Source organism: Pieris rapae, chromosome 20 (assembly GCF_905147795.1).
Source record: "Pieris rapae chromosome 20, ilPieRapa1.1, whole genome shotgun sequence".
NCBI lineage: Eukaryota > Metazoa > Arthropoda > Insecta > Lepidoptera > Pieridae > Pieris > Pieris rapae.
The window spans coordinates 8,160,064-8,185,697 of record NC_059528.1 but is presented as its reverse complement, the minus strand read 5'-3'; the positions used below and the strand labels follow the sequence as shown (position 1 = coordinate 8,185,697).

Sequence of the window (25,634 nt, the reverse complement as noted above, 5' to 3'; positions counted from 1 at the left end):
GTAGATGAGCAAAGAAAGTCCATTGCTGTACAGATGGTGATTTCACCTACGACCTTACTTTTCCCTCGCAATATATTTATGAAAATATTATGTATGTATATAAAATTAGTGATAAGTTTACTAGAGTAGAAGATACGCACAATGACTCGGAACATACGCAGGCTGCAGTTTCCCCGTACTATGTAAAGTTAGTAATTATTTTTTGGGAAAAGGGATACTTTTCTTTAACAAAATCCCAGAGGCTCTGGTCTCTGCTTTTTAATAATTTAAAGAAATGTATTAAAGAAAACCTGTGTAAAAAGGCTCACATTTTTTCTCGTCCTACACCCTCGTCTTTTCCGATGACTAGGGATGCCTGTCTAAGTGATACCTTATATTCCATAATAAACATATTTTATTTTAAGGCTGAAGCTCCTCGGCCAACACGACTCCTTTGCGTAAACTAGATTTATAAACACCCAACGCTTTTCGTCTTATTGTGATTGGTCAACGGCATATATAGACCAATCAAAGACTTGCTTCGCTTGACAAGTTCCGTTACACCAATCACAATCCTAATTATATCCTATCTATCTACAATTCAGCCAATTCCCTAAAATTACTCCCAATAAAAGCAGTTAGCCTAACATAAAATGTTATTAATAAGATGTGCTCATTTATTTTGCATTCCGAACGATGCCCGTTTATTTATCAATGCCGTTATTAATCAACAAACAACCACCCATTTATCTGACTCAGACGCACAGTGGCGTCTTTGTGAAAGTATCATTTTTAAGTGACCCGATTGATACATCTGTTTCATTGTATTCAGATGAAAGTAAATGCATGGTTTTTAAAAAGCTACGCAAAATTTAAAACGAAAATCATAATCATTTACTAATTTAGGTACAGTGTACACTTATGAAGGTTAAAAAAGTAATAGATATCAAATGCTTCTCAAATCAAGGGCGTCGAACGGAAGAGAAGAACTGGCGATAAACTCTCGCCACTTTAAACGCCATGTTTTTTTCAGAATATCTAGTAAATAAATGGAATCTAGATAACAAAATTGGTAATTTTTAATGTTTTCCTATACAACTGGCTGAGTGCGTTTGCTATATCAACTTTAAAAGACGTCTTAGTATAGAAATAGTTTTCACGTCGTAACTGATATTGCATCCGGCATCCATTCACACCCTATTGAAATCGAAATAGCGCAGTCATTGAACTATGAACTGCAATATTGCAAATGTTTATACAACTCAACAAAGGATGTTATGGCAGCCTGCGCGTGAGTCACTGGTAAGGCATCGAGATGTTTGCCTCCCAGGTTAGTCATGCGAAATTCTAAAACCGAATCAGTAACTCATATTTGAAAATTTTGTTTAATCATGACGGCATCGTCCAAAAGACATTGGCTCATCTAATAAATATATAACCGATAATAAGTATATATTTTCGGTAATTGTAAATTACAAGCTTCGTTAACATTAGGTACATTTACTAAATTTCACAGTATCCAATGACATACATTCGTATGAACAGGTTTTACATTGAATAGCCATTGAAATTAGCAAAAGTAGGCAAGTAAGTAACCATGACATAGGTTGTACACTCTATCTACCTTTACGAAATAGATCTTTGATAGCCTAGAACGTATACAATATGTTGGATGAAAGAATAATACAAAAGTTTTAATAAAATTATGTTATTTCTCTTGTGACTTTTGAAAATATAAACAGGATTTATGTATACTTTCATAACAATTATATTACAAAGAATTTACGCATACATTTATTAATATTTGTAATATTTGGTGAATGCAATGCAATCATGTACTATATCGTCAAAAATGCAAATTTTTCTTGGCTTTAAACGATAAAAGGATAATACAAGTATAAGAATTAAGTTGGCGCTTGGTAGACATTTGTGACTGACTGGTGGCTGGTGCTTTCCTAACTTGACAAATCAGTATGGAAATACAGTAAGGAAATGCCAGCATTACACACTGCATTACTGTACACTGCCACAGCGACGAAACTTCTTACATTTGTTTTAATTTCTTATTTATCAATATTAAATTATTATAACTATGTGGATTACGAATATTGTAAACTGTTGATATGTGTGTTGGAAATAAATGTAAGTTAAGTGTAATTAATAATAATAATAAATACTTTTTAATCAAAATTGGCATCTCAGGCTAAAATTCAACACGATTTTGTTTGATTGAAATTCCCTGAACATCAATCAAGTGTGGAAGCGCCGCTAATAATGCATTAATCATATTTAATGAATCACACATTCCTTGGATCCTGATGCGCCGTTATGCTATCATGCCTTTATTGATATATTAAGTGCAATCAATTTTCTTGTCGTTTAAGTTTTATTTATAGTATGAAGTCCCGTAAACAATTTGAGTCGGACGCCTGTGTTCTTACACCTCATTTACATTCAGACGTAGTACCATACTTACCACGAAGTACCGCGTTTACACACCCGTCCTGACCACTTCCCTGCCCTGTTGATTTGTCTATAAGGGGATCTTATTCATTAATAAACCAGTCTGATTGCTACAAATTAACAAGAGTCTTTTATCAGAGAGTAAAAACAATTTGTTAATATACCTTTCAAAGAGTTTAATAAAGCTGTTATTTTAAATATACCAATGGTGATACTTTTTAGTTCTGGGCGTCTGATTGTATGTTCCGTGATCAGCCTGACATATCGTCGACTTCTCGGGTCTATTGCCGCCGGTCTTACGATGTTTTCCTTCATCATACGATCGAGTTTTAAATGCGCATATGTACAGAAAGTACATTGATGCGCCAGAATGCGCAAAAGCCACTACGTAATTGCTGGTTCTAAATATAGCCTTAATTAAGTAAAAATGCCGCGAATGCTATGGGCTACTGTTGATAACTATATACAATTTTGAAACTAAATTTTTAATTTTTTTTTCATATCAATCGACGATTGAGTAACGTGTATTTTACCTATCAAATTCATTTATACAATTATTGTCTCTATGTATATATTGACAGGATGAAGAACCCAGAAGCAAAAACATATGTTAAGCTGTCTTGAATAGGGTCAATGTTTATAGAAAACCTCTACGTTAGATCCAGAGTTACATTTAAATTGTACAAAGCCATGAGCAATTTATAGTAAGTAGTTTTAAGTTATAAGTTACATATATATATATATATGCTAAATGTGTTCTTGTAATTTTTCAACGCTTACCTGGATTAGCACTGGAGGTATTTAAAGGTACTGTATGTAGTAAATAATTGTGTAGACAGTAGATTTTTTAAATTTATTTATTTAAGTTCATTTGTCAAGCAAGGTCTTTTACGACCACTAAATTTTTACATAAAACAATAACAGTTAGAAGACATTTCCTTACATAACATGTTATTTAGTGGTACAGTTATTAAAAAAAAATAGAAATAAAATGAAAAATGATCATATGTCTTGAGAAATTGAATTTATCAATTATTTGCATCTTTAAGTTGTTCGGTAATTTATAAAGTAGGATTTCATGTTTTTTTTTGTTGAAAAGTTCTGTCCATTTCATGATTGCTGTTAAAATACTCATGCGTCTAGGATATCATGAACTCTGTTTTATAAACATGAAGTAATCGTGCTAATAGTCTTTACTTAGGAGACATGCACTTCTACGTGATTAGAGGTGATAAAATCATTAATATTCCATAATATGATCCACATGGTAGAATGTTTTTTTATTCATTGCACCGTACACTAGCTGCATGTTAATCATACATATTTTAATATGTTAATAAAATGTTCAAAATTTAGCTTTTAATTACGTTATTTATATCTTAGTTTCGTATCAAGCATGGATCCTAAACTTTGTTTGCCTACATTAAAAATAAATAAATGCAATGCAAGAAGCGAATGTTAAATGCGCACTTAGAAAGTTTATTCGTGCACAGCCGGTGATCGAACCTACAGTCTCAGAGGGATGAGAGACTCATGCCGAAGCTATTAGCCAAACACTGCTACCCACATTTATGAAACTATTTAATTGAAACATAAACGTTTCGAATGGGTTATTATTGCGTGTCTAGAAACGTCTCGTATTATTCAGGCTTGATACGAAAAATATAAATTCAGGTGTTTGAACTTTTCACGCTGCTCGGACAGACCTACACACGTCTCCATGTCTGCGAGATTGTCAACAACCAACCCTGTTGTCCACCTCAACAAGTAAGTCGGCATGCGCCTTGTTAGAAGCTTCGCACTCAGGATGAATACGTTATCTGTTATTGCTATAGATACAACACTCGATTTATTTTGCTTGATTTAGTCTATATTATTCTACAGGTTTTTATGTTCAATCCCATTTAACATTAAATAATTTTTAATCAATGTTTTCTATTTTTCGTTTCTCCCTTTAAATACTGAAAAGCTACTACATTTGAGCAGTATCAACTCGACGTCCGTCGTTCCACAACTAAGTTTTTTTAAAGTTTTTGCCGCTATGTGGCAATATAAGTGTTGCCAGTTTCGTAGGGTCCTTGAAAAAAACGTACCACTACTTAAAACAATACAACGCAAGTGTCCATGGGCGGCGGCATCACTTAACATCAGGTGTTGCCCGTTTGGCCTCTGTCATGTAAAAAAGCCCTTGCATGTATATTGCCGGTGACTCTTATGTATGTGATGGTCTTTTGTAAGTGAAATAGAAGACACAAAAGACGGAAGAAAGATCAATTAAATATTTATTTGTATCACAAGTCTAATTAGAATTATTATGTGTTTCACTTTTATATTTTAGATATATAAAGTTCTGTAATCGATTATGTATTCGTAAATTTCTTTGTAATTTATGTTGTAGGTGTTTAAGTTGCAATATTTGTTCATGTAGAAATGAATATGTGCGAATATTTCTCCAGTGTACCTAAACTGGAAAATACGGACCTAAATGTATTATTAAATGCATAGATGAGATGTAGCTTTGTACAATAGAGATAGTGAATAAGTTGAGATTTCTTGTTTCTACTGGTCCTTATTAATTTAAATTTGGAGATAGTAGATAACAGTAGATTTCTTTAATATTCTTGCACATTAATGTTTTTTTTAACTTAATTATTAAATGTAAAGCATGCAGCTAGGTTGAGTTGTTATATAGTTGTTTATGCAATTTTGTATAATACTTAACTTTATATCAGTCCAGAAAAAAGGGATTTGTATCATTTGTTAGACTTATTTGGTAGAACCCACTTAAATAAGTAAATAAATTTTATTTTTCTGGTCTGATTCGTGTGCACTTAATAGCACGTAGTTTTAATGTTGTCTGATGTAAATCACATTAAAATTAACTTCTTTTACGGACTTAAACGAATTAATTACTTAATCAAAATCGAGGTTTTAAATGATTGCAGCTGTCATGGTCTGCTATAAAAAAATGTGTTTTACTCCGTCTGAGCTAGTTTAATTTAATGCTTTAGAAATTGTTTGTGCCTAGTTATAATTTAACTAATGTAATGATATATAGATATAGTTCTTGCTTGTATGTAGATTGTTATTTTATGTATTAAATTAAAAAGATGAGGACCTATCACACTTTACTAATTATTATAGGTATACTGATGAGATGCTCTCATTTTCAGGTGAACAGACACGTGAACGATCTTTTCGAAGACCTGCGGGATGGACTCAACCTTATCTCCCTGCTGGAGGTGCTTTCTGGCGAACACCTGGTAAATATTATTATCATTATGATTGGGTTTTAGCGTTAAGTTTAGCTGTTTTTTACCACTGTGCAAAGTCTTGCGGCGTAAAAATTTGATTCTCAGTGACTTTTATTGTTTTGGTTTTGAAGATATGTGAGGAAAATTACTCAGCAATTTTCTTGCTGGTGATGTCTTTAATTTTATTTATTTACACTTCATTACCATATACAAAATCATACATATAAAAAAAACAAGCAGGTTAGATAAGTTACTGGGCGATTTCTTGCAGCCAACCCTTATATGGAACAATAAAAAAAAATAAACAGCTACCGAGGATAAAGTACAAGAAGTGCATAATTAATGAACAAAAATAAACTCAAAATATACATATATATCAAATACTTTATATATTAATTGGGACTTAATTAACCTTTGTATACGCTTTTTATTTACGATTTTTATTTTAGTTAACATGTAACTATAACTAAAATTAAACAAAATAAAATATACAGAAAAATAAAAATAATAATATAAGTATAAACAAAAATGAAAAGCTTATCCAAAGGTTAATTAAGTCACAATTAATATATAAAGTAGTACCTAATTATGAGGCAAAGGAAAAATAATCAAAAAGAAGATTTTTAAATAAACTTAAAGACCTGCCTGTTTGATATCAATTGGTAAATAATTATAGATAAATAGTTTATGTATTTTTTTTACATTATTATAAGTATGGTTAAGGAACACGATAGGAGAGTTAGTTTAGTGTATATTAGTTTGTCCTCAATACCCAGGGTAGGTAGGTAGAGTAGGACGGAAGTACGGAGTAGAAGAGAAGAATTGGCAATAAACTCTCCGCCACTCTTTTTAATCGCCAAGTTTTTTCTTTTACATGACGTTTGTAAGCAGCTGCAACCATTACACCATGTTCCATAATTTGGCATCTTGAGTAATAAAGTATAATAATTAGGTTTATATATCTATTCTAACATATTTCAATTTAATAGTAACAGTTTAACCACACTGGCTATTTTCTAAGCTTCAAAAGAACCTGCATGTCATGTTCGGAAGCCATCGCTTAGTCGGGTGTGTCGTGATTTATGATAACATGAAATTGCGAAGGGCTTGACTATTTTAAAGTATTGCTTGGGTGTGTGGTTCTGGGCTGCCAATTTCAACATACTTTAATTTTTCCGTTAGTATCAATCAATAATTTGCTAAAGGTTTATTATTACGTATAACTTGATTCTTTCTTTTAATTTATCTAAATTGATTTAATTACAATTTATATTACTCTTAGTAATGGTGTATATATTTCATATTTAAATATTAATATCAGCCAATATAGATGTATTAAATTAAGCACGGTTATATTTCAATTCTTCTGTCAGTGTATTTTTGGTAGAGGCTTCCTCCAAACCCCGCCATTCCTCTCTGCACTGTGCCATTCGCTGCCATGTACCTGCTGTTTCTTTAATATGTTCTATCCACCTTCTAAGTGTTCACCTTGTTTTGAGTTTGTTGTTACCTTGAGCCAGTCTTGTTACCAGTTTAGTACTTTTTTGCACGACTTTTCTCCTCCAGTTTGTTTATTTATAAACTACTACTATATATATCTTTCTCTTTAAATATTTACTTTATATTTAATTTTAACTGATCCAACTAAACTATCGTGATTCATTTGTCGTTCTTTTTTTCACGTGCCCCTTTCACTATCTAAATATGTTGCTTTGTTTGGTTCCTTTCTTTATCTCTAAGTGATTGTATATCTTGTATAGTTGCAATTATTGATTTTTTTCCTCACATAGGTAGTGAAAGAGATCGCTCGAAAGCTATAAGGCCGCCAGTTGCTCTCCTCTTTATTTTATTATTATATTTGTATTTCTTGTTACGAATTATAAATGTATAAAATTATTAAAAATAACGATTTTCAATTAAGTTTTAAACGTCACAGACTAATATAACACTATGCAAACTGAGGCAAGATTCAGTGTCCAGAATTATCTGAAATGAATTGGACAATGACATACGGGAGTCACGCTAAGCCTAACTTAAGTTTTACATATTTAGAAATAATGATAAAACTCTCCTTTCAGCCGCGGGAGAGAGGTCGAATGCGTTTCCACATGCTGCAGAACGTTCAAATGGCCCTGGATTTCCTCCGATACAAGAAGATTAAGCTGGTCAACATTCGAGCTGAGGATATTGTCGATGGCAACCCCAAACTTACCCTCGGCTTAATATGGACCATCATTCTGCATTTCCAGGTTAGTGAATTGTTCTTCAAGCCTAACCACGAATGCTGGAATATCTGTTTCTTTATGAGTGGCATTGAAATTTATCATTTATTATTTTTAATGCGGTATTATTTGTGATGATTTTGTTTAAAATCTAATAAATTTAGCACTTTGTTAGGCCAAGTCGAAAGTGACTTCTGAAAACGTAGCTTTTTAGGATATTAATGTTAACAACGTAACGTATACAAAATCTTCTGTCTCTGCACCGAATCTTTGCCGATATAACATTGAAACCTTATTTGGAAAATGTTTATTTTAATTATTTGTTGTAACGTTAAATTGCCTATTTAAGGATACTCCTCTTCGAATGTTTTCCTCAACGTATTTGCCCGTTTCTATTACCTTGTACTACATTTTAATGTGCTTGCGTTTTATTTTGCTAGATTTTGCGACATCTACTTGACCTTAAATATTTAAATTGAGCCAAGTACCGACGAGACTTAAATAATTCAACCGTTTATTGAGACATATTTTATATGGTTTTTATATTTTTCATAAACATTTGCAAATAAAAATAAAGTAAAGTAGAAGTCAGCATTTTTGAATATTTGTCGAGGTAATTATGAAATATGGAAGACAAAATCGAACTGTAATTGTACATAATTCTTTAGGTATAATTGCCGTGCGTGGTTGAATTTGAATAAAACTACACAAATCGTGATATTAAATTTAGAATTGTGGAAGGTTCTTCCGATTAGCTATTATAACGAGCTTTTGATGTGATTTTATGAAATGATGTATATAACATATTGTTACATAATAATTGAATTTAGCTTTAAAAGTGAAGCTATATAGCTAGCTAATATTATTATTATTATATAGCTAACATAGATTATATAAAGCTATGATATAGCCATTAACCATTTTGATTACGAGTCAATATACAAAAAAATTGTTCAGTACGCTACATATAATAATTTTCCTTGTTTATAAAATTTTATTAATGACATTAAAGCATTGGTATTTTTTGCCTACAGTGCGTGAATTATCCTTATTTTAGGCACATATCAGTAATAGTCCTATAATTTGATGAAAATTCTTGAAAATAAATGGATCTTGCGTTAGTATCGTAAATAATTACCAGGTTAAAATATGATTGTTGCGTATTTAAATTAGTTTTTAAGGCTGGTTACTCTTTAAGGCTACTCAGCGTTAATAGAACCTCCTGACCGTTTTCCCCGATCTTTATAAAAAACGACTGATAAACTTTATTCCCATCAAATAAATTATATTGCTAACGGCCAATTTGTATATTTTGTTTGTGGAAGAAAAAAATCTGCGTTTACTGCACTAGACGTTATGCGACAAAATTGCCATCTGAAGTTCTAACATGTATTAACAAAACGAATACATCAACCAGTAGCGTGTTTTTTTTTCTCTCGATCTTTTCTTCGACAAAACGCTGCACATCTTCGTGACGTTACGTAAAAAAATTACCCTCATGCGCCTAGAGAAGTTTTACTTCAAAAAATCATGAACTTAATTCGTGTACCGGTTCACCTCGTCAGGACATTTACGCAATAGAAATGGAAAGTATAAAGTAGATTGAAGTAACGTAATGTGACATTTCAAATGACGCCATCGCATTGAAGACGCCTTATTTGGCTCAACAGCTTTCAATCTCCTAATCATACATTGTATGACAATCAATTCTGAAAATGAATATTAAAGTTGGCAATATAAATATAGCCATTCCTTTGGCTTCTATCTGAACTCAGTTTACGCAGAGTTGAAGACACTCCTGAGACCTAATAAGTTGTTACACATTATACTCACTCACTCACATGTACCCACACACTCATAGGCAAGAATTGAGAGAAGAATTTGTTGCAAACAGTGCCTCTGGAAAGAGCTAGGCAAGCTTAGCCATGACTGTACGCGCAATGGACCTAATGAGAGTCTTAGAGCGGAAACTGAGCCCAAGAACCTTTAACCTTTGTAAACAGTTTAAAAAAACCTAAATTGTATTTTTTTTAATATTGAATTTATTATGGAAGAGCTGGGTACCCTGAAACAGGTATTTTTTCCTTAAAAGGGTTCCCTAATCTCTGTGTAATGAATTGTTATAATGACTAGACACATTTTTATTTATTTAATTGCTTTTGTAAACATTCATTTACAATACGTTTCAGTTTTCATAGTTTTCTATATATTGGCCCAAAAGCTTATTTCGATTTCCCTAAAAAGAAGGAAAAGCTTTCGCGGTTTAGTCCCAGTTGTAGTTACTCTCAAAATCGCTGTTGTTAGAAATTATAATTATTGCAGCATAGAAATTATATATCTGTTATATATTTTTGCTTAATGTTTTGATTCCCGTCAGTCTAAAGATACGTTGTCATATGTGATAACAAAGATTATGAGAGTGATAATCTTATCAAGGATAGAGATATATATAAGTAATATGTTGTTTGATATTAAAGAAGTACATACACTGTTACAGATATATTTTTGTATATTTGTACCAACTCGAAACTTCAAGACATAACTGAGTTAGATAAATTCTTACAAAGAGGTTTTAATTCAAGTAATAAAATGAGTTCTTTTTATTAATGTTAAGTGAGATTTGGCATATTGGAGTATTATTATTCTACGGCCCCTTAAATGAACCATGTCCAGAGAATATAAAATGAGCATAGCGTTTTTACAAGATTTTAAATTTAATTTTTATTTAAGTTAATACACAATTGTACAAACAGATAGTAAGACTTCTAGGGCCGTTTGAAAAGATCTAATGTTAATTTTTTAACCAGTTGCGGAGGCTCAAAGGCTACAGAGATTTCCGAGATGACGTTAAGCGGAGGTCTTGGGTTCGAAATCAGATGGGCTCGGTAATTATGGGGTGTGTGTGTCCGAAGCTGGGTTGATGTTTGCTTGATATTTACGCAAATGTTATATAATGATGAATCTATAATATCTTACATCGGCTATAGGACTATTACGACAACATATACTATATTTATACGAAGTATCGAACTGTAGAATCGACGGCCGGAGGAGGCCTATACTGAGCGACCTCTAAGTGTTTGCAAAAAAAAGCATAGGCCACCCTCAAAGGCTGGCAACGCACTAACTAAACGGGTGTGCTTGGGGTGCGAAGAGTGACCTTTAGGAGCCCGTTCCGTAGGATTGTTTGTCCAATATATGCTATAAAAATGTTAACTATAATACCTCAATGCTATATATTCTTAAGGTTTTTTGACATAATATCTTGCTTTTCCATTCGAAACGAATTTTATTGGAAAATTCAGCTAAAACTTTATTTTAATGTATGGCTGGTGGGAATTGTATAGTTTGAAAAGATTAAAATCTAATTGTTATTTTTAAAATGCTTTTACACATAAGATACCGAAGGAGGTAAAATTGTTTTTAGATGAAAATAAATATGATAATACAGGATAGTCGAACTAAGAGATTTATCAAAGTTGAGGAGACAGGAAAATTGCATATTTCCTCGCGAAACGGATATTTCCTTTAATGCAGTTGGTGATGCTATCGCTGTGATCTATAAATGTTTTTTTATTTTAAATTAAATATGAGTTGGATAGACCTATGATTCGTAGAAACACTACTTCGAATGCGCGAATTGGAAGACGTTCGAAGAATTGCCGTATTTATATATTTTTTTATAATAATTTCGTCTCGTTGTGTCAATTTTTAGATTATACATTATTGTTCATCGTCGTGCGTCCAAACTCCAATGTGTGACATTTCTTAATAACGCATTAACGTCTAAACAGCTAAATTGATTATCATACATATTGGTAAAGAGATACAAATATAGTCTACTTTTAAGCGAACAACTTAATTTGTATGAAAAAGTTTAAATTAGTGAGCGAGGCTGCAGGCAGAACTGGTCAGTTTTAAGTATATTCTCCTGATTTGAGATAATCAATGTTTCCAGATATAGACAAAACGCATAAAATTATGCTAGCTGGATTTCGCTTCTACATATGCCTACATTGTATTGTATACAGGTACCTAAACCTAAACCTAGAATACATATACACACTCTAACAACTCTCCCTATCTCAGCCCACTCTCTAATACACATACACACATTCACATACTCATACATTCACGTATACTTAAATCGTGTAGACTTTTGTTTGACAGGAGGTAACACTAAAACAAATTTAAAAAAATAGTTTTAAAAGTGCGCCATATACCACGGTATTTATAGTTGCCCACAAAACAGAGGCTCTCTAGTTTAGGGAGCAATGTTAGATCAATTTTGTCACAACCATATTTGTGTCTTGAATTTTAAAATAATCAATGTAATTTTACTTAATCGAGCTAACATCAAGAGACGATAATTAAAAATCTTGAAAGCTGCTATTTGTGTGAGCTAAGTGTGTGGGTGGTGCGATTACGCGAACCATATATAGACATTGAATGTCTACATTATTATGACATATGCAACTATATTGAAATTAAAATAAACAGTGTTTGAGTTGTAACACTCGAGGTTGGTGTCAGGTCTATATGATTAAAGGCCATATAGGGAATAGATATTAGTATCCAAATTTGTGGAGTGATGGAGCACTTGACTAACATCGCCAATGCTTTATGACTGACATTGATGTTGTTGTATTTCTGATTGCGCGGTATTTAATCTAAAATCCATACCTAAAAAGGTTGTAGCCACTGATTTATTTTAATTTTGATTAACATAAGAATACACTTAAATAATTGTGGACTATCGACCTTATAAATCGACATCTGTCAGATCATCACTGTAAGAAGAGTCTAGTCTCTTCTTAATATAGAAGTGTAGCAATTGTTTCTTGTATTTCTTATTTTTCCACAACACAAAAACTTTATGGTTTTGAGCTTTATCGAATCGACGTATCGTTAGTCATGCTAGCCACAGCTTTATACAAAGATAAGCGTTAGGTCAAGGGTCTGACAATCTAGAATCTAGGCGGTCTTGAGTCTGGCGCCATTCGCCTTGTCCTTTCCAAGCCAACATAAAGACAATAGATTTAAATGCAATATGAATAATTCGTAAGCTGTGTTTACACTATATGAGACTAATAGTTTTGAATTTGCAACTGCGTCGTAGAATATAATGTATTTAGGGGCAGATATTTCTGCGTACGTTTGAGTGATATTATTTGCCTGTCTTATTAAAATGTCAGGTTAGGTACCACTGTCACGATGTTTCTTCATCAAAATCTGGCGCGATATATACGCACTTAAACATATATTGCAGCGAATATACGACCCCTATGATTAGACTCAAACTGAAAATAAGTTTATTTATATATATATTATATAGATAATCAAGAACATTTATGAACGTCAACAGAAAATATGTTAAATTGATTTTTACTTTTTAAGCAAGTCAAGAGCGTCTCGCTTGACCACTAGGCTGCTTTTATATGTTAAACAGGACAATTTAGGATAAAATTTTCACATACGGGAGTGAGTAATATTTCGCCCCATTATCTCATCTTTTGTAAGCACTTCGTGGAACAGTTAATGTGATTCGTGAGGAAAGACTTAAAGTCTCAGTTTGGAGAAAAATAAACATTTAGAAAGAATACTTACTATTTACGTAACTCAGTCATATACTATTACATCATCGATATATTTAATGTAAGTAAAATATGCATAAAAAGCATTATAAAAAACTCTGGTATCTTTTATCAATAATTGTTATATGTACTTCTTTTAATTTAAATACATATATAATAATCAATTAATCTTGGAATTTATTATAACATTATCATTATTATATACATGTTTTTTGTATAAATAGGTAAAGGTTGTGACTGTCCATTATGCTTACATTTGAATATGTATTCCAATTTTGGCTTTTGTGTATACCTAATTTTTTAGATACTGTTTAATAAGTAGAACACGAATAATCAGACAAATAAGTAAATATTACAAATGTCTGTCCTAAATCGCAGATTACACTTTGTAATTTTTCACTTCAGTGTATACACTCCTAATGCAAAGTGCTTGTTAATTTATTGTGATAGCTACCCGCACTGTTTACAAAACAGTTGAATATATTCACTCATACTTATCTATTAAGCCTTACAGAGCATAGTGTTTTAACTATGTGAATTGTTTAAGTGTATTTGCTCTTCTAGACAGGACACTTGAATATTATTCATAAATACCTATATATCAAGGTGATTATAACGTTGTTTTGACATATAGGGATTGTTACAGTACTAAAAGAAACAAACTCAACTCAAATTTCTGTATCTGTTTCATTTGTCAATTTAATAATCAGCCTCCGGTGCCTGACACACGCCGTCGACTTTTATTCCGGTTTCGTCACGATGTTTTCCTTTACTGTACTAAATATACATATAACAGTACTATAATCGAATTTAATTGGGGGTAGCATATTATGTTTTATTCACGTCAAATGATAAAAAAAATCTTCATTTATAGATGGATTTTTTTAGACAAACAGATGAATTTGAATTGTTGATGAAAGTTATGTTCTTAATATTTGATAATAAAGTAAACAAAAAAAGAAACTTGATAACTTAAGGCACGCCATATGTTAAAAAAATATACGAACTCCTTCAACTAATCGTTTAAGGCAGGTAGACCTAGCAGACGCATGACATAGTTGAAGAATGGCTATGTTTTGGTCAAAGCACCAAGTAATTATTCAGAAGCGAGAGATCCAACATTAAAGTTGCCATGACAAGAAGAAAAGATTAAAGTAACACGATAATGAAAAGGGTTTGAAAAGCGGAGAATAATAAAATAAAATTTGTTGATCGTAAACCTGACCTTATTATTATACTTGTCCCAACACAATTATAAATACATAATATGTTTATATTATGTCAAGCATGTGTTACATTTATAATTACAGCAATTTCCATACCGCATATTTAATTATGCTCCCGCGCATAACATAATCGTTTACATGATATTAATATGTAGTGAACGAGAAATATAAATTGTGTTTTTTTTTAAATCTGCTATGTACACAGATTTTCATGTATTTAAAAAAAATGCGTGCTTCACACATGTTAGTAGTTAAACTTCATTGTAAATTAATCTCCCTTTCTCACTCTCTCAATAGCTCTCTCTCTCTTTTGACAAAAACGCTGCACGTCTTCGTGACGTTCCGTAAAAAAATTACCCTCGCGACTAAAGTTTAAGTTTCAATTCAAAAGGTTGTTTAAGTTCTAACAAGATTTTTTATATTCTGGTGTATATGAAATATTTATATATTTAAGCCACATTTAAAGGCAATTTGGCTAAGGTTGTTGGATAGAGAGGTAGGTTTAGTGAGTTCTTGGACAGCCAAGTGACATATATATATATATAATGAATAAGTGTATCCGCCTCTTAATGAACGTAAGTTTTTATATGCACTACGAGATATCACATCTATTTCCTTAAAGCGCTTCGGTATTTCAGTCCAGTTAACATTCACTTTACCTCGATATGTCACAAAAAGTAGTACTGTACGGTGGGCGACAAGGCCGCAGCACAGATGTTCCAGTCGCCTACAGTACACCCACTGTCCAGAGATTTATTTTCTTACGTAACAATTATACTCGATAAGAAACTTATAGGCCTCCTTTTGCATGTCTGTTCCTCTTGTAATCACGGCAATTATTCCTCTCTCATAAAAACATAAATATAGCAAGTTGGTTTTGGACTATTTTTTAAAGTCACGTGTTAGGTTCATTATGTATTTTTGTTATATTATACTCAAAGCTGAATTCTAATAGTAATTTTTCGAAATTATTATAGGTGATGTTTTAAATGGTTTGTAAAGGTCTAAATGTATTAAAAGCCCCTGTAAACTTTAGATTACTGGGTGTGTATTAAATTGTATGCAGAATGATAGTTTACGTATGATTATCGTAAACGTATTATTTACGTAGTATCTTTATATAGTTTTAACGCCCTCTATCATAGCTTTGTAAAAGTATACTGAGGAATGTGTAAGTATTTGTAAGATATATCGTAGGATTTATTATTGACTAACAGTTACGATATTGTGTATTTAACTATTTATTTGTACACGCACCTCTGGCAGACAATGATGGTAAGTTGTCAGAGAACTGGGCCGCTTGCTTGCTTACCAGTTTATATTAGCAGAGCTAGATGGCGCCAGTATGTGTAAGCTTAGTCAAAGCTTTAAAGCGACGCTCAATAGATGGCGCCAACTATATAAAGGCGAAATATAATCTTGTTGTTTTAATATAATATATGAGTCGTTATCACCCATGATACATTAGATTTCAACATATTCGTAATTATATTCTTTATTATTCCATATAATCATCAAAACTATCGGACTGAAAACTAATACTATCGGCAAAATAAATAAAACTACATATTGTTAGAACTTTTAGAGACTTTTTCAAATATCTCAGAGGTTTCGCTTTATACTCTTTGTTTCTTCTTTGTCAACCCACCCACAGAGGAGTTTAAATATCAATAATTCACACTTCAATAATTATATAATAATCTTCTGATAAGTAAGTTAAACGTAGGCTTGTAAAAGAATGCAGTCGGCCTATAATTAAGTCCCACACAATTCATAAATTATGCATTTTTTTTTTGTTCTAATTATGTAGTACAATGTCATGTTTGCTTTGTCCATGAGGGGACTACGCACCAGTATTGCTTAGAAAAGACGTATATGATGTATAGATATAGGTATTATGGTACTTGTTTTAAAAACCTCGGCGAAAGTAAACAATATAATATATACCTAGCTGTTTTAGGCGTAAACATTAAAAGTCATTCATTTTTTTTAATTAGGTCTCTTAAAAAGGCACTTTCGAAAGCCAAAATCCTTTCTCCATCCAAAAAGTTGTGCCATAAGAGAGAAGAATAGGCAACTCCATAATCACCCTTTTAAAATAATTGTTTGTATGTACATATATTTGATGTATGTTTGTATGATATGTGAACCATGTACCAAGAATAAAAAACCTACTTAACTAAAATAAACGAGGCGCATTGTGCTGTAAAAACAATGTAGCAGATAACTGAATTATTATGTGCTCACATAATTCAAAGATAAATTAGTGATTATCATTATACACATTTTCTTCAGTATAAGTTACAATCTTATTCTAAAATACAGTGATCATAAAATTTTAAAAAGCTACACAAAATGTAGTAAAAACTTAAACTAATTTTAGCGTTTACCTATTTAAAAATATTTCGACTGGTTCAAATAGAACGTATCAATTCTTAAAAGACCTGCAACGCACACGCTAGCCCTCTGGCATTGAGTGTCCATGGGTGGCGGTATCTCTTAACTAACATCAGATGAGGCTCTTGCCCGTTTGGCCAGTGTTCTATAAAAACAATTGTTCTCTTATTTTGGCGAAGAAAAGAGAAAAGTAAATTATGGAATTGGAAGTAGGTAGTATACATGAATCAGAAGTATAAGGCGTTTATAACTATCAAAATAGTATTCTATATATTATTGTTAGGAGGTTCGGTTCATGAAGGCATATTTTAACGTACAAATACATAATATACTTAAAATAATTGAGGAAACGTTTTTATAATGTTGACACATTTACGGCTGATTTAATTTCATGGGATTTTGGATGAGGGTAATGTTACAATGTTATCAATACTGTATATTATTTTATAAGCTACGTTTTAATATATTTAGACTGATAGGTAGTTCATTGACCTTTTAACGGCTAATTTCCGGCTTCAAGAAAGTTTGTATGTCTAATTATTTCCTAAATAACGGATAAAGTCATGAATAATTTAAGTACAGAGCCAAAAAGCCCACGAATACAACACTATTACCGATGTCCCCCTTTCTAAAAATAAGATTATCTGTATTTCTTGTGTTGTCTTTGTTAAGAACCGGTAACGAACATAAAGTCATCTAGACTAAAACAATGAAATACAAAAGAAAACATACCTTTATTCACATTTCCTCGTGAATCGTGAATCGAGTCATGGTTTGGTGCTCTTCGACATGCGCAAGAGAGCAAAGCGCCGACAGTAGTGCATCTTCACTCACTGTTATTTCAGTAGTATCCAACACAAATATACAGTATTCTTAACATACATAGTAATAATAAAAATTAACAATAAATAGAAGAAAAAAACCTTTAATCCGCTGTATTGTGATTCTTATTTGTTGAGCTAGAAAAGCACCAGCTGTTGAATCATCGGTACTATCAGGCACTAAATAAAATCTTTAATAAACGCCTGTGCACTTGAACCTACGGCCCTAGAGTCTCTTCTCTTTCTCTTATGTTTGAAGTTCTTAATATCTAGAGGCAAGAAAATATGATTTTAGAATCCACTTACGACTTTAAACAGACATAAAACAATGAAAACGTATGTGCTATTATTTTCCGATGCTATTTCTTGGTTTATTTCAAAAATACAAGACCATATATAGTGTTAATGATTCATATAAAAAATAAATTTCTTAAACGCTATTTTAAACCAAAAACTTTTTCTAAATATCTACTGTATTCTTAACCGATAATACTGTTATAAACTGGGAACGCTTTCGCGAGCAGACACTAGCCGGCGATCAAGCGGACACCGGCAGTCACCTGCCAGATACCGAACAGCGCGCGCGCAACGACAATCGATTCGCGACAATCGAACGAGATCGTTAAATCGATTTTAATAATAAATCGGATTCGTGTGGTCTGTGATGTGATTCGATACGCGTTAAGCTTTTGTTTTACTAAGTTTAATGAAGTTTAGGTTGTGTAGGGCTGCGCATTACTCTATCCTAAACATTACTTGTTCGTTTAAATTTTCGTAATTTTTTGATAGTAACTACATATATATTTTTGTTATAATATTTATTGGCTTCTGAGTGTCCATGTAATTCAAGTTATCCTATGGAGTTTGTTCAGTACGATATGGTTTGAGTCCTTTGTTTTAAAATAGCGTTTATTAATCTGTCTCAATAGTTTGTATTGATAACTTCAATTACATTAGTATGTATTATTTAATTCTAGCAAAAACTATAAATTTTAATATTCTCCATTAAAGTCAGAATTCAAGGTTACAACGTGAGCCTGTTATGTATGTATATAAATACGAAATTATGTACATAAACAAGCGTAGTACGGCAATGTTTTGTTTGGATTTTAACCTAGGCTGATTGAATTTTTATGTAAATGATTTTCTATGGGAAAAGCAATTCAATATTTTTTTCGTATTGATCACAGTATGTTCATCAAACTGCCTGAATTTTTTTCTTGGGATAACATGTAAAAAGCGCCCTTTAAGTTTCCTGGGGAAATAAAAATTGATAAACAGTTTTCGTATAAATGCAATGTCTTTACTAAACTCGTATGAAAGTTTTTTTTACGATTCTTTCTTGTTTAATCAAAATTGTCACACGTTCATATTTGGTCAACGAAGGCCCCCGTGGGTGTATGTGTGTCCCCCGCAAAAAATACTTACGCAACCCACTTGTTTTATTGTCGCCATGATGTATTGTATATATAATTTAATAGATCGTAATTTTTGCAGCCCACGTCGGTTTTGTAACGAATTGTGCAATTTTTATTGGTTTTTTACTTAGCTCTGTTCGAAACGGAAATTCGACAAAATATAAACAATTTGTTGTATGACATCGTAGGCTGTATTAGACAGGGCCTAAATCATTTTTATTCTCAACATTATAGTGTTGTTGTCGTCTTATATTTCGATGAATTCCGTCAGCGCAGCACTAAGTCAAAAACCTATCTAAATATTGCACAATTATAAAATCGACGTGGGCTGTAAAAATTATGGTGCCGCAAATTATTCTACAGTGATAGTTTGTGAATTGTAAAATCTTACAAAATTGTATCGGAAACAATAAACGTATTGTTGTATGCGAATAAGGTCGTGGCGAGTGTGCACGGGCAATTAGCATCCTTTGCACCGTGACATTTGTACCTACGTCTGTGCATTGAAATTTTAATTTAGAAGATTTTTTTTTGTATTCATATATCTCATGTAATCCCTTTACTAAACGCCCATGGACACTCGCAATGCCCGCGAATTGGTGCGCTTTTTCACGAACGCTTAGTTGCTGAAAACTTTAATGTTTTGACTTGATTTAATTGACGAGTTTTGTTAAAGTAATATTAACAAAACAATAATGATAGCTGTTATTACCTGAACTTAATTATGAACTTTTAATAATAAATAATATATTAAAATAATAAGAGCCTTTATTATAATGCCTACCATAATTTTCAATTTAAAAATTTAGCAAAACTCCTACATAAGCAGCTCTTTGTTAATAAATTCTTGAAGACGTTAAGTTAATCCAAACAAAAATCCATTGAAACGTCTTGGATCTAGCAGTTACGAGGTTTCGCATTACCAAACGTAATTAATTTATAGTTTATCCTTCCTTACCGATTACCATCATCCCTAATAAGGCTTCTAAGGAGTGATATCGCACGATGAACTTTGATTGGATTGAACAATATCCTTTATAATAGATGTATGTATATATGTTTGACACTCTTATACTCTGAAGTATTATTTTAAATAATATGTGCCTCGGTAGGTATGTTATGGATTGAAAACAGAAGACGAAATTGTCAAATCTAGGGAATGATTTCTAGGATAATAAGATATGCCAAAACATATTTGTTTCCATACCAAATAGTTTATGTATGAAGTATATCAATAACAAGTGAATTACATCACCTCATCGTAATTCAAGTTGTGCTTAATTTTACATAACTTACGTCAGTCTAGGTCAAGGTACACTTGTATGAACGCATGTGTCACTGGTTAAATTCGGCAGGTATTTTGCGCCTGCGAAGCCACCAGTTTTTAAAGTAGAGAAATATCGATTTTTATTAATGATTAATCGAAAACTTGGTGCGTCCCAACTCTAAATTACCCTAGGTAACATAATACACCGCACATAGGCGCCGATATTTATTCATAGTTAGGATGTAGCCAACGCGTTTCCTTGACGCAGTCACTCCGGAAGGGCCGAACCATATCTGTACATCTTCCCAAATACGGCGCCGTGACTATAATCCGTTCAAGCCTTGAGTACATACGCAGACATTCACTTTCTTTACCAGTTTAGCTTTTTCTTGATAATATGATACTTAATGAATCGGGTTCCAGTTCTAACAAGCTTTGAGAAATAAAATCAATTTCCTTATAATCACTTATCTCGTCCATTGAGATCACCAGTTTTGTCACACAGTTGTGTTGTAGTGGAACGCGTATCGAATCAATAATGAGTTAATGCCATTATAGTGTGGAGTATGTGCCGGCCTATGAAGGCCTGACGAATCGAGAATGTCCATGTATAGATTTGTGAAAGAGGGCAGCAGTAAGCGCCTCTTTGTTCAGGGAACCCTCGAAGGGGACGAGAAGCCGTTAAAGTCCAGCTTAAAGAAACCACAATCAGAAGTTGGGTCACCTATAACGACGAGTTTGAACTTACCATCAGTTCCGAGAAGTCTTCGAGAGAGTTTGACGAGACACGAGACCGTGTATGATGGGAACTACCCAGGCGTGGAACGTTACCGTTCAGGGTCATACAATGGAAGGATCGTCCACGAGGGAAACCAGACGCACTTCGAATATGACGGTGAAAGCGCGCTCGCGGTGCCCACTTCAGCTGGTGGAAGGGGTATATCGGAAATGCAGGCGATTCACACGAACAAACGTTTGTCGACCGAGGTCCTAGGCTCCTCCCTGGAGTCTACGAAGATCTCGAAGAAGGATGACAGTGGGCAGAGGAGGATTACGACGAGGATTGTCAGGAAGGTGACGACGCTCACGAGGGGTGAAGAAAAATCATCGATTGAGGATTTACGAGGCAGGGAAGTGCGACGGTCTTCGGAGCAGTATAGACATTACGAAGTGGAATCAACGCCACCCAGACGAACCAAGGTATTTCATGCTATGTGGTTGTACGGTTAGGAAATAAGGAATCTGTGCTAAAATGTTTTCACGCAACTTGTTGCTAATTAGTTTGAGTGATGAAAGAGTTATCTAAGTCTCTATTGACGCATCTGTAATAGACCAAATGAAGAAAAGTAAGAATATTTCTTTACACACAGAAATAAACACACAAAATAATATTAATAAAAAAATAACAAAAAAATATTTAAAGAAAAAAAGGTATATTTTAAGTGTGTAATGTGTGTGTTGTGGTTGTAACTGGACCTGGCTTAGCCTTATGCTGTGGAGTAGACGTGTTCCATAGCAATGGTTATTCTGACAAAGACCACAACAGTTGGTACTTAATCATTCTAATACATTCCTTGAATGTAGAGTGATTAAAATACATGTAATGTATCATTGAACTTGCAATACTAATTACGTTTTTTTACTAAAGGAAACTGTATCGTATTTTAACATATCCTTCAAACAAACGAGTTATCCAACGCCGGAAATCCTTAGTTTTAGAACATAACTTTGATTTATGTTCTAGCCTTAATCTGCAGACCCAAAAATTATCATGTTGTTATTGCAGTGTTTTTGTTCTCATATTTTCTTGTTTTAATTGCGTTTTAGATTATTTTTGATGTTATGAAGGTTAGCTATGATTTCTTTTATTATTATTTTTTTTTTTATGTATTTAAGTATTCCTACAGCTAATCACTAAACAATACCCAAACAATTACATTATACACAAAAGCCAAAACGGAATACACCTATAAACAGAAACATAAAGGACAGTTTTACAAAGCACAGTTGTATAAACAGAAAATTTATATCAATCTTTCCTATGATGATCGGTTAGTGATAAGTTAGATTTCTCTTCTCTCTCTGTTTGTTTCTCTTGTGTATCTTGATCTTGATTGATGAGAAGCGTCAGACTCTCTTGGAGTTATTTGATCAGCGGCTGTCCACCAATGGACTTGCTAAAGTTTATTATATTTATGCATAGACCTAAAAAGGTTGTAGCGCCACTGATTTTTATACCTTGATACATTTTAGACGTAAGATTTATATATCTAACAACCACTATCTAAAAAGGTTCATGTTTTAAGTTTATTTAAATCAATCAATTACAATTATGATTCTGCATTTATATTGAAGGCTAAAGCTTGTGGGATGCTTTGAGATATTGATTTATATAAAAGCATGAAGGGCTGCCTCTTCAGATATTTATGGATTAAGTGGATGAGTAACGCATCTTTTGAACATCAATCGTTTAATATATTTGTGTTCTCTTCCCAGATGAAACATTAACAAAGTTTCTTAGGGCTTAAGCTCTAGTTACTGAAAGTTTATTTGTTGACTTACCTGTAAGCGTTTTAAAGGCAGACTCTTTCTATTTGACTGGGAATTATTATTCACTTTGAATCGAACCCAGGAGCTGCACAGGAGTGTGCATTAACTTAGACATTTATTGACAGAAGTTTTTTTTATATAACGGAACAAACGGAAGCTCATCTGATGTTAGATAATATCCTCGCCCGTAGACACTTACATTGCGAGAAGGCTCGCAAGAGCGTAGCTGGTCTTTTAAGAATTGGTACGCTCTTTTATAGAAGCACCCAGAATTGGTTCGATGTTATTAATAAAGTTTATTACCACAAGTCGCGGTTAGAGATAAATTAAAGACGAGACAATTCATTATCACTTTAACTTTAAACTCTTTTTCAAAGGCCGGCAACACACTTGTGAGCCTTCTCGCAATGTCATCGCACGCAAATGCAAGTGTCAATAGGCGGCGGAATTGAATAACATCAGGTTATCCTCCATCCCCTTTGCTTCCTATTACTTACATGAAAAAGCTTTTATATATTTTATATTGAAATTATTCAAGGAAATTCATCACAACGAACAACAACGCGAGTATCTCGAGATCAAAGTGATGAATTTGTAAATGCAAACCGCGTTGCACTCCTGATTGATATCTGTCAGGTGACAGGTGGTCAGCCATTTCGTATTCCTATTCATGAGCAAAAGCGACGCGCGCTTTGATGATTCTATTTTACGTATTTAAAATAGTAAATTAGTTATAGTGCACGTTAGTTTTACGTGTTAAACAATGGTAAATATATACAAGAACAGAGTCTTCTCCTTAATAGAGACTGTAAGTGTTACTGAACACATTCTTTTATTGATATCCCTATATTACAGTACTTACTAGTCTTAAGTTAAGGCTAAAGCAAAATATTTTAAGATTTTTCAGTGAACAATATATTATAAATATATCACGGGTTTAGCCTTAGATTTCTGCATATTTGTGTCTGAACTTGGAAACGTGGACGTACTTTAAACGGAAGCACTGTCCTTTGTATGTCATACCTTCGACCTGATAACTGATATAATACATGCCCGTAGAAACGATAGTAAAATTCGTACTAAGAGCTTTAAGTGTGACGCAATGTTACCCATTATTGTACAATATTAATTAATATATGATTACTAGCGGATCCGACAGACGTTGTCCTGTCTACACGTCTTTAATTTGAAAATTGCAAACTTTTTTTAATAAGCTAAAACATTCTGGACCATTTTGATGAAAATTATTATTCAAATGTTATGACAATATCTAACGATCCAGCACATGGTCTACAATAACACAATGATAACAAAACTTTTTTTTAATTTGATCGCAGCGCTAACTGTCGGGACAGACTAAAATTAAAATTCGAATATTATTTAAAATTTGACAGTGCGATGGTAGCGCCGTCTGTCGGATCCAATGTAAAACATTCCAAAATCAACAACTACTAATTAATTAAAAAAAACATTGTCCAGCGGACAAAATTGTGAATCTAAACCATTCTCGAATCTCCACGAACACACACAAAAAATTTCATCAAAATTGGTCCAGTCGTTTAGGAGGAGTTCAGTCGCATACACACGCACACAAGAAATATATATATTAAGATAGATAGATTCTCCTCGTAATTTTTAAAAGTTCAAGATATTCTTTATAATATTTAAGCTGTAGCCAGCTAATATCTAGAAATCCCAAGCCACTTATAAAGCCAAAGCAATATTTTTATGTAAATGATGAGCGTCTTTGACCGAATGACGTCATTCATTTTATAGTTGACGACTTAGTTGCCTCATTTAATTTTTATTACAAACTGATATCACCGTTGTTGAAGTGTTCAAATCTTCTGTATATAATTTTGCCTTTTATGTCTCGTTCTCAATATATAAAATAAACAAGCAGGTGATCAGCTGCCTGTGCCTGACACACGCTGGCAACATTTAGGGTCTAAGACAAGTCTGGATCTCGCGTTGTTTTCTGTTCGCGTTTGACTGTTAAATGCGAAGGTAGCAAAGCAAGTCCAAGGATGAAAGGCTAACACTGCTTCAGTAGTACTTTTGCACCATTTGACAGTGATTTATTTACCTTATATATAAATGTTATAGAGTATATAATTTACAACATAATTTATGTACTATAACACAGAGCGTTCAATGTCGCTTTTGCGAATTCTGCCATCTTAAATTAAAGTCGGTTTGACTCAAAAACTAATTTATTTCTAAACCTGCCCATCTAAGGCATCACTCCAAAAACGACCGCGAAGATCAATGAACTACCCAACTTAATGTTAGATGAATGTCCTGCATGTAAATAAGATTTTTTTGTTTTAGTGTATAAAAACATACATTAGAAACGTAACAAACATATTTCCATACAATGTAGGACGTGTATTCATTTTCAAATTATGCAAGGATTATATTGAATGAATTAAATATATCTTTC

The 25,634-nt window shown here is 32.8% G+C and overlaps 1 protein-coding gene across 30 annotated transcripts in view; it reads left to right on the top strand.

The window, feature by feature from the left end:
* Positions 1-25,634, top strand: part of LOC110999013 (dystonin) — a 215,954-nt gene that overhangs the window by 78,065 nt on the left and 112,255 nt on the right. For 14 of the 30 annotated variants that reach the window (XM_022267858.2, XM_022267875.2, XM_022267869.2 and 11 more), the window contains exon 1: positions 21,201-21,841. In XM_022267858.2, coding sequence (XP_022123550.2) covers positions 21,242-21,841 — 600 coding nt within the window. In that variant the 5' untranslated portion in view covers positions 21,201-21,241. Of the gene's footprint in view, positions 1-3,231; positions 3,250-4,116; positions 4,210-5,615; positions 5,706-7,774; positions 7,946-18,499; positions 18,614-21,199; positions 21,842-25,634 lie in introns of those variants that run through there. The other 16 variants (XM_022267872.2, XM_022267886.2, XM_045632559.1 and 13 more) reach the window with 6 other exon arrangements.